The sequence below is a fragment of the Metopolophium dirhodum genome, chromosome 9, assembly GCF_019925205.1.
Source record: "Metopolophium dirhodum isolate CAU chromosome 9, ASM1992520v1, whole genome shotgun sequence".
In the NCBI taxonomy this organism is placed as follows: Eukaryota; Metazoa; Arthropoda; class Insecta; order Hemiptera; family Aphididae; genus Metopolophium; species Metopolophium dirhodum.
Window position 1 is genome coordinate 6,721,415 of NC_083568.1, and position 11,528 is coordinate 6,732,942.

At 33.4% G+C, this 11,528-nt stretch overlaps 1 protein-coding gene and 1 long non-coding RNA gene across 3 annotated transcripts in view; one reads left to right on the forward strand and one right to left on the reverse strand.

Moving 5' to 3' along the window:
* The window catches only part of LOC132952331 (uncharacterized), a 92,964-nt gene extending 90,543 nt beyond the window's left edge, over positions 1–2,421 (forward strand). Inside the window, exon 6 of the long non-coding RNA XR_009665461.1 lies at positions 2,295–2,421. This is a non-coding gene — a long non-coding RNA (uncharacterized LOC132952331). The remainder of the gene's footprint in view (positions 1–2,294) is intronic.
* A 77-nt stretch (positions 2,422–2,498) lies between these two features.
* On the reverse strand, positions 2,499–5,539 carry LOC132952330 (uncharacterized). 2 transcript variants are annotated; one of them, XM_061024613.1, is made up of 2 exons: positions 5,298–5,539; positions 2,499–3,584 (listed from the first exon to the last, which is right to left on the reverse strand). In XM_061024613.1, exon 2 carries the CDS (start codon positions 3,559–3,561, stop codon positions 2,506–2,508), a length of 1,056 nt encoding a protein of 351 aa, XP_060880596.1. In that variant the 5' UTR covers positions 3,562–3,584; positions 5,298–5,539; the 3' UTR covers positions 2,499–2,505. The 2 variants fall into 2 exon arrangements, with proteins under 2 accessions (XP_060880596.1, XP_060880595.1); XM_061024612.1 differs by lacking the exon at positions 5,298–5,539 and having other exon boundaries at positions 2,499–3,820.
* Between the last annotated feature and the right edge of the window lie 5,989 nt (positions 5,540–11,528).

Here is an 11,528-nt window from a genome sequence, read left to right on the forward strand (position 1 = left end):
CGGCTAGTATATATATATATGTATAGAAATGTAAAAGATATAATGAGAAAAGATACAGGCTATCACTTATCAGTTATCACACTAATATAATTTCTCAACAAATCCATTAAAATAAAAAAATTAATTATTTTTTTTTGTTATAACTTCACTTTGAAAGCAATTTAAACTCTAGTGACGGCGCCCTATTGAAGGACTCAGGATTTGGCGCCCCGGGGCAATTGCCCTCCACCCCCCCCCCCCACCCATAAATACGCAACTGCACCACTATACGTATACACGCTTGTATGCGGTCACATTATAATATACTTCCATCGAACATAATAAGCAATAACACATAATATTATTATCTATAATATACGCACACGAGTACATAATATATAATATTATAATAGAATCGACCGCAGCAGCTCTATATAGTCGTAAAACGCGCGAGCTGCAGTCGGCACTCTAATTATCTTTGTTTGCGTACGCGGCCATAAGTCGCCGCCGTATGGAAAAACAACAGTTGTTAAATAGGCCCATAAAAAAATAAACAAAAAACAAAAAAACGGTAGAGTATATATATTAATATTATATATATATATATATATATATATATATATATATATATCGTACAATATATTTTTATAACGCTTCCTTCGGACGGAATTTTCGTATTTATAATATATATTATTTGGTATTTTTTTTTTCTTTTTATGATCATCGCAGCCCGTCGTCATTATACACGCGTACATAATACACTATTATATATATATATATAATATATTATATGTATATAACGCACACGTCATACGGAAAACCGACGACGGCGACGTTTGTGTCCATCGTATTATTATTATTATTATTATACATTCGGGCGGCCTTTTTTTTTCTTTCCTCGTATATTCGCTTTTCGCGGCCGCCCACCATCCTTTTAACGACTCCACTCGAAATCAAACCATACGATGTATTATTATTATTATTATTATTATTATAATGCTTATGGCGCATACGGTTTTTATTATATTATATTATATTATGTTGGCGTTGTTTGGTGGCGGTCGCTCGTACGACAAAAGGGTTTAACGACCATTTGCTGGGCATATATATTATTATTATTATACGTTTATACTTGTATAATATATTATTATTTGGTAAACTATTTGCGTTGTGTATATTATAATCATTACTATTGTTGCAGTATTATTATCATTCGTAAATCGTATTAAATAGTAATATTATAATAATTATATATTATTTATATACATATAATATTATGCATATATCATAAGAGCACCGACACCTGTCGCCGCGTTATTTCACGTACATCGAAACTACAGGGCCTTTATATATAAGAGAGTGGCCAACTCGGTGAACATTTTTTATTGGCTGTCTGTTATTATTGATAATGGACGACGTTTTTCGTCCAAATTTGTATATATATTACCAATGTTAAATACATTAACTGTCAATTGTTTTTACACTACAATGTAAATTTAATAATATGTAACTATTAATATTTTGGATCATAGACTATAGTTATGTTTTATGTAACACAGTTCCTTATCACCAGACCTCCTTACACACACCAACCGGCTCGAGACCGACGACTAGACCAAAAGACCACTGCAGTTTCCGACATCGGTTAAAACTCTTCGCCTACTTGGGGGATTTGGGGGAGTCCCCCAGCGATGCTCGGAGAGCTAGTATTATTAATAAAAATACAAGCTGATTGAGCATCACTGAGTGAGATTGACGAGGATTCTAATTTAGAATCGACAAAACCGTATTCTAAAATAGAACAAGCTATAGAAAATTATAAAAGCAATATTAAGCAAATGGTGAAATCTAAATCCACGGAGATCTTTATTACACATATCATTTTTTGCATGATATCGCAGTGTTTTTGGTTTTTTCCGACGTAACTTGTTATGGTTGTTGATATTATTATATTGTTTTTTTTTCTGGTCAAAAAGCTTGAGAATTTAATACAAGGTTCCTCGTGAGATTTAGACACTAGTAAAGAAAAATCGAAAGTATACCTGTACAATATACTTAGACAACATATCCACTAGTTAAGTTTACACCAGCGTGTTGACGCGTTTATTAATAATAATATCAAATAAATACCAAATAAATAATAAAACAAAAACGTTTATTATTCGTGTAAACTTACATAATATAGGTTATCCGATTATACGTTATACATTTTATACATATTATACATATTATACATTATACATTTTTCATTTTACATTACATATTTTGCATAATTTATTTTCGATCGGTATAATTATTTATTTTCTTAAACATAGGAGCGGAGGGCAGCAGTATATTTACACAGCAGATCTATGACTCAAACGGTGCAATTTCAATGGTAACTAAAGTCAGTATAGTGCGTGTGACTCGGGGAAACGTTCAAACGTCGGAGCGATCTCAGAATGAACGCGCGTACAATGGCGGAAGTAAAAGGATTTTAACTGATTTTCCGGCGAACAAGTTCAACCGGGGACACAAAATTGCAGTCTATGCCGATACAGCGCCGCAACAAAGCATTCGCCGGACGAATCTCTTCGTCCGGCTCCACAGAGAGCGGCGTTTGGGAATTACCGCGGTTACCGTCGGGTTCGTGACTGCATCACTGCAGCCGCCGCGGGTCACCACCGTATCCCGGATATCATTTGCCTGGTGGACCGATGGTTTCGCCGAACAATTTATAGACTGGTCACCGTCAAACTGCAGCGCTGCCGTGTTGTACGCCGGACTAGACTGCAGCACGTCGGCTTCGATCGGCCGAACATGTGGCATGGATGACGAGATGTCGGACGGCGCCTCGATCTCGTCAACTTCTGCAGTGGCAGGTGCCGTTGTTACTGACAACTCGGTGGACGATAAATCGGTCGAAACTTGCAACTCCACCATGGATGCAACGGAAGGTAACTCGATATCGAGTACATCGTGTCTGGGAAATACCGCGGTTACCGTCGTCGGGACCGTGACTGCGTCACTGCAACCGCCGCGGGTTACCACCACATCCTGGATACCATTTGCAGCCTGATGGACCGATGGTTTCGTCGAACAGTTTTCAAGCTCGGCACCATCAGACTGCACTGCTGCCGTGTCATACATCAGACTTGATTGTAGCACGTCGGCTTCGATCGGCCGAACATGTGGCAAAGATGACGAGATGTTGGACGGCGCCTCGATCTCGTCAACTTCTGCAGTGGCAGGTGCCGTTACTGACAACTCGGTGGACGATAAATCTGTCGAAACTTGCAACTCCACCATGGATGTGATGGAAGGTGACTCGATATCGGGTACATCGTCTGCGGAGTTGCATCGTTGCAGAGCCATATTAGGCGTCGATTTATATCGTCGCATAATTCCGGTTGTAATCGGCCACTCGGTCTCGGGTTCATCTGCACCTGCGGAGTTCTTCTGCAGAGCCACATTAGGCGTCGATTTATATCGCCTGCAGTGCGCCTGTGGACTCTTGATGTCTCGAGATTCCAACGTTTTCGCTCGATTTTGCTGGAGCACGTCGAAAACCTCGGAATAATTGTCGGTAACGGACTGGATCATGGATTTGGGCGAAGTTTCCAGTGCTACAATATTCGACATATTTATCTGATACGGTTAAGTTAATGTATTAAACGAAAACTACGTTTAGACTTTTATAATGTATTATAAATTATCCGTAAAGTTCGTTGTAACAAATAATAGTACTTATACTTGATTAGGTACTGAATATACTGTGACGCACAGAAACAAATTATTTATGATTCAAACACTTAGGTACACCCGTGGCAACCATATTTTTTATAGATTTGTTAAATCGAGAATGTATCTAGGTTATTTTTATTTATATTCAATAATATTATTATTTAATAAAATCGTATTCATATGTTATACTGTTCAAGTACTAAACTGGTAATATTGGATATAGGCGCATATAGGAAGTTAAATAATATTAATAGTGAATGGTTTTTTAAAAATACTGAATTTCTTAAATAGCATACAAATACTGCTACAGTTACTATATAATATATATTAATAAACAATAAATAAATAGATCCTCATTAAGTCATATAGTATACGTCATGTAGGTTAGTTATTAATTTGATTTTATGCTCATGATTAAACATACCTAGAGTATAGTCGACTCGACTCGAGCTAGGATATTATTACATATAATTAATATTTATACGTTTATTTATTATAATAATATATACATGTACTTACCTACAGATCGATACAGTGGCCGAAGCGTGTATACTTATGCCAAATCAAATATATAAATACCAAATATAAGGAAGCCACGGCGTGACCGAGTAGGCAAAAGGACAAAAGGCAGTCAAATATAATATAATGATAACGCAGTTTATTGAATCAATAAAAAAATCGAACTTTTCGACGCATGTATTTATGCCTGTATATAGTAATACCTACCTACGCGACGTAAAGTGGTAAGACTCGAATTTTTAAAAAAATTATCGACGAACACGCGCGACGGCGGCACTCGGTTTTCACGTTATCTCCGCCGAGGCGCGCGGCCTGTAAATTTAGCGGGGAACGCGAATAAGGACCGAGCGAGGACGCAAGAAGTCCTCAAAGGAGGTAAAGATTGATATCTTCATACATAAACTAAATTATTTATATTAATAGATTAATACATAAACTAATCAATAAAATATATAAGTTTTTATCTTTAATTATAAATACCTACAAAGTTCTTCGTAAATATACCTTTTTTTTTCTGACAATATTTTCTATACATCTTCAAATTTGTAATCTCTAAGTTCTTCGTAAATATACCTTTTTTTTCTGATACATAATATTACAAAGCAGAGGCCTGGGAGACAGCCCATCGAATTTTTTCATTGGCCGTCTCAAAAAAAAAATCGCTAAAGGAGCGCCACAAAAGAGATCCGTTTTCCCTCCATTTTCCTCTATAGAAGTACGAAAAATCGCCATAGGAGGCGCCCTCGGGTTTCTGTTTTATATAGGTAGATAAGTTGAGATATATAAATACATATAGGTACCTATAGTTATTACACCCATATCTCATTTTATATTATACAATAATTTATTATTTTAGCTGCTGTTATGCAGTACTTAAGCATATTTCTTTGATATTTTGTAAATTGACTAGTAAATTATATTATTTCTTTTTTTATGCATTTTAGGTTTAAAAAAACGCGGGAATTTTTTGGATGAAACATGGCTGCTATCCATTTAGCTGACCACTCTCTTATTATCTAGGCTCTCTAATCGGAACCGTCGATTGAACGTTCGACAAAATAACAATAGGAAGGTACCTCATAATAATTATTTTCATGACGTCATTCCTCGCGGTCGTGAACGCTGTTTGTTTTCGAATCGCTTTTCTCCCTCGCGCGTCTCCCGCTCTGATGTCGCGGTTTTCTCTCCGCCTTTTTGTTTTGCCAACGATATACATTATATACGAACCGCGATTGTACAAATAATATTATAATGATATAATACGAAATCTGTTTCGCAGACATCGCATCCTCTGTCGACGAAAAATAATAATACCACAATATTGTAACATTATAGCGAACCGGCTGAACTGAAACTCCGCGGCGGCCGGCATACCCATATAACCTAACCCGGGCGGGTGTACGAGAAAATCGTTCTCGTTTTGGCGTCCGTACCTAGGTATATTATATATACACACACACACACACACACACAACGAGATATAAAGACGTAACGAGCACCTACCATATAATTATCGGACATAAATACATAATATTATACCGCCACAACGGCTCTCCGCACTCAAACAACCGACTCGGACCATTGTTATACGTGCGGACGAATAATACACATGGTGGACCGCTCGCCACGGCAAACACGATGCGATTGTTCATTGAATTCGGGCGAGCGATTAAAACGAAAACTATAATACCTATGGCGGGCAAACGACGGAGCGATCGAATTTTTACTCGAAAATAAATTACGTCCCGTCGTAACCGCACAATAATACCCCCCCCCCGGGGCACCGGCACGCAATGCCACACGAAAACGATAGTTTTTAAAATGTACACACATATTATATATGTATATTACGTATATATCGTATAATGCGTACCTATTATATATATGTATTGAAATATCTTTGCTTTCACATGATACCGTTTTCATGATATTACAGTTGCAGAGTTTGCGAATAGTTACGTAACTACACGATTCGTTTATATCTTTTTTACTTTATTTTATTTCTACAATAAGTACGTATTGTATACCCCCCCCCCCCCCCTCACGTTATTATCTTACATATACCAATTAATTATTGTTACTTTTGTATTTATGTCGAATCAGTACTTAGCCAGTGTGTTTTAACTGTCTGTAAGCCTTTGTTGTAAAAATTGTTACGATTCGAATTCAATAACTATTCAGGTAATAATTAGTGTTCTCTGTTTTACATCGCTCCGAGTCATTGAATAATACAGCTTAACCGACCCAAATAGTTTCTTCGTGCGGCTGTACGAATGTAAAATTATAGTGACGAGTTGTCCAACAATAAGCAAAATAAAATATTATCACTTATTACCTATAAGTCGTCGTACGTCATATTATTTTTATAACGTAACAATGCATGGGCGTTCGGAAAATAATTTAATTATAACAATATGTGTGCTAGACTGAGATGTGCAGAGGTGTCACATGTGTGTTATCATCGTTTATGATAAGCACTAATAATTGTCGTCAACATAATTATGAATAATTTCATAAAACTGTCATATCATCAATATTATAGAACAGTTTGTTGACCACCCGATTAATATATATACATTATATTCATTAGATGTACATTTAACTACATACTAAGATATTATTGTGTGTGACGTTTGTATTTTTACCGAGTCGATCACACTATGGGTATAATGAGCGTATTATGATTAATTTTGTTTATTATCAATTGCATAATTTTTATAATTATAAATATTTTATTATTATAACATTTATTATCGCGTGAAACAGATATTATCAGTGTTTATGCGATCGAACTGAAATTAAATTTAAAACAGTACCTATACCTATTTAACAATACATACTTTATTATTTCGAGGCAGAACAAAAATCGGTTAATGACGTCACGCGTGGCCGGTCAATGTTGTTGATGTTTTAATAATTTCTGCGGACATCATTTTCCGAGCGCACCATCATGGACGTCGTTTCCCACACTATTTCCAACGTCTTTGACCGCCGTTACACAATACAATGTACAATGTATTTATAACTGAGGGTATAATAATATTATTATGTATATTGCATTATTTTTTATTTACTTGAAAAGTCGACGCGGAAATTTCGGTTGAATTTTCTCATTAAAACATCACGCGAAACCCTTAATGTCACGTCGTAACGTTATGTTATATACGTAGGTAGATTCAATTTATATAATATTTTATGTATGCGACTTACACTGTGCCCCGTTGCAGTATTATACGTTTCGCACGAACGTCGCAGAATGTTTGAATTGCTCATACCATAATATGGTAAATTATATTACACTATACACATAATATGGCTGTAAGTTATCGCCACCGTTTGTTCGTCCCCTCGACCTTTTTGTTTTTTAAAATTACACAACTGTATAACGTTTTAAATTTTAATGCAAAACGCGTGGACGACGCAGCGCCGTTTACATAAACGCGTTATTACCATTTTTACTCTTTATGAAGTATTAAAAGATTAATATTATGAATTGTGTACCACTAAACCATTTACACTCTTCGTCATACTATTTTTTTTTTCGTTCAGTATAAAGATCATTGTTTTTATTATTATTATATTATTATTATTATATATTTCAGTAGCGATGAATATATAAATGTACGTACCCATATTAAAATGATGAGCTTAGTCAATTAAAACAAAAATTCTCCAACAAACTCAGATATGGTGCTTTGCATGTGCTATACAATGTATATAAATATGCTTAAATTAATCATAAATAATAATAATATGCACATTGCACTTATGCATTCACTATTATTGTATTGGTAACTTAATATTCCTACAATACGTCATTCTAAGACCTTGAAGTAAAAATATTGAGAAGACTTATTGTTTCTGCATAGTTTATTTACGTAGGTAGATGCAATTATATAAGACTATAAGGACTGCAATTTATTACGAATTTTCTTAAAATTTATATTTATCATTCTTTAACGGAATCAAAGGGTCGGTAATATTATTTCCTAGAAAAATGTAGGTATGTTTTGTAAACATGGACTTATTGAAAAATAAAACTAAACCATTTTTTAACTTCATTTTTTCTTCGGTAAAATACAATTATACTAACCGAGGGCTTTGAAATATAAATCGTTCATTTCTATAGTACATTTGTGTTATATAATTTTATGTTTCGTAATTATTTATAATCGAAAATATAATATTATTTGCTTCTAGGAATGTGGGAATATTTTTTTTAATATAAATGCTCATAGCAATGTTCATATTGAAGTCGAGTTTTATACTAAAACTCGACTTCAATCCAGAGCAAAATTTAACTATGAACATTTATATTAAAAAAAATATTCCCACATTCCTGGAAGCAAATAATATTATATTTTCGATTATAAATAATTACGAAACATAAAATTATATAACACAAATGTATACACACACACATATACACATTATGGAGAATTATTATTATTATTTCATTATTTAATAATGAGGAAGTGTCCGTAATATATGTGTGATTGAACATGTGTTTTCTATTGACAGGCTCGTCATAAAAAATACTTTCCCTGTCCGAAATATCAATCAGTTTACGAAAATATTTGTTAAATCTCATATGTCTATTCGGTGTTATTATTGCGGTTTCAATTAATTTACTATATTATAATTTATTTATGTGCCTTTTTATCGTAACCACGTGGTTATTGATTAAACTTCCTATTTAATTGTACGATTAGAATAATAACGATTGTAAGTATGTTACACATATGATTTATTCGTTTGTTTTACATTTTTTTTACGAACAAATAACACTTTTTATGTTGCTTACGAGTTATGACAAATTTTTTTTTATCTCTTTCCTATTAAACGTGCGATACACAATCGTTCGTTGAATTGTGCAAGTTACGTATAGTTATAATATGTAATGTAACCGAATAAAACTACACAATTCTTTAAAAATAAATATTATGTGCCGCCACCAATATCATGCGTACATTATATTATCAAACAGAGAATGATAAAAAAAGAAAATCAACGATTTTATACAAATTATTATATAATGTGCCATCCAAATAATAATGTCTATAAATCAGTATGTAATCCGTTCACAACGAAATATTGAATGGGTTTTTTTTTTTTTTAATCATAAAGACGATTTAATTTGAATATATATATATATATAGCTATAGGCTACACAACATCATAGAATGTCAACGATTTTAATCGAAACGACTGAAAATCATTAGAATAAGAATATTTATTAGCCAATATGATTTTTAATTTATTTGAAACGGCGTTTTTCTCTGTATACGGTTCTGCGACGTGAATATAATATTATATTATAATATACGCATAAGTAGTATACGGTTTTCGATTTTAAGGTCGGCGCAGAGCCATAAAATGTTTAGAGAGCAGCTATAGGATGTAGCGGACGTTTAAAAGGTCGTAATTTACAGTTAAAAACTTGTTGCACGATTTAACACTTCAAAAGTGTATATGGATCTAAATAACAACAAAAACGTCGACGTCCATGTTTGTTTACACCCCTGGGAGGTTAAATTATAGCGATTCAAGACAAACAGACCCGGTTGTTACATACGCGTCAAGAGCTCCACTTCGCTTGATTATTTTCAAAAATATCGTAATTTATGGATTTCTGTTTTCATATTTCTATATAGGTGTGGCGTAAACAAAGTTTCGAAACAAACTGTATATTATAGAACTGTTAGAACGCAATATTATAATGACGGTTAATAGTTTATGGGTATAAATAATAATATTATTATGGTGTATGAAAATTACATTTTTGTATTATTTTCGAAACGGTGTAATAGCAGTGTACCTACAGGTGTATGGTGTATATAGGTATACTGAAATACATATTTTAAATGTAAACAAATTGCAAACAGCCGCCGCTGCGAGCATTAATAATTAATTTTACAATTTATTGGAACCATTTCTCGGCAAACTGGTTTATAAATATGTAGGTATACAGTGAAACCTTACTGAACTTTATTTATGAACTGCATGCGGCGTCCATAACAACTTTTTTCCACTCTCTCTCTCTCACTACGTTCCATTTCTGTAAGTTTAATTTCGTTAATTGATACATTTACGTTATAGGCTCACACGCGTAGTACCATCGTCAATGTATAAAAACTAGGAGAATAAAAAAGTCCACGCGATATACCTAATCGTAAAACAGGATTGTTATTACACATATATATATGTATCAGAGTGTATAAAAAATAAAATACTTCACGGAGTTACATATGTATGTCAATTTTCTAGCCGTACCAAACGCATTTAATAAGGTTAACCAATAAAACATTTATTGGTTCTTGAAAATATATATGTTTTATTATATGGGTACTTATATTATATGTTTTGAAGAACCTACAATAACGGCGCCCCCTTAAAACGTATATTATATTATGTCGGACGAGAAAATCAATTATAAACTAACGTTCGGAAAAGAAGGTCAAGTCCGCCACCCGCCCGCGCCTTCTCGTGGCACATAAAATAAATGTTTTACAAAGTGTATATCCATACCATATATATCTGTGAATAATACTGCGTTACCGTCTGCAAAGAGAGTAATAATATTGTGCACACACACACACCAATAACAGATACGTACAAGGTTAGGTTAGGGTTTTTTTATTTGTCTTGTAACCGCAGTCGTGTGTTAAGTGCCTATAGTGTTGTAGGTACGTACCTATTATAATGAATTGTTTAAAAGAGGAAACGCGAAACGGTGTTTTCGAGTCATATTATTAAGTATAAACTGTGGAATTTCGTTAGTCAGTAGGTTAATAATGTTACTGGGTGTAACAGAAAGATTTGAAAAAAAAAAAATCGATGCTATAGTTGAATTTATGACAATAAAATTGTATGGATAGTATTAATATTTTAAGAAATATATTTATAATATTTCGAAAAAAGTTATTACGCGTTTTAAATTAATTAATTCTCCAAAAAAATATAGATTCTTTTAAAAAAAAGAAATTACATGACTTAGATAGAATATATTTTTAGTTTTTACCATAAAATCGTTATTATAATCAGAATTACAAATTGGCTATTTTGAAATTTTCCAAAAAAAAATAGAATGAAATATTAAAATGTTCAGTTTCAATTTCAAGAAATAAAAATTAAAAAATGTGTACTATAAAATATATATAGTAGAAGTGGCAAAATTGATCATGAAAAAAATTATTTCATTATTCGGTATTGTTTCTGTTCAGCGAGCACCTTACACTCTGTATATATTCGGTGTGGTTATACCTAACCTAACCTACGTGCAGACAAAAAAAAAAATACGGTCTCGT

Bases quoted from the DNA above. Each gene is read 5' to 3' on its own strand.
- LOC132952330 (XM_061024612.1), bottom strand. From the start codon at position 3,600: ATGTCGAATATTGTAGCACTGGAAACTTCGCCCAAATCCATGATCCAG.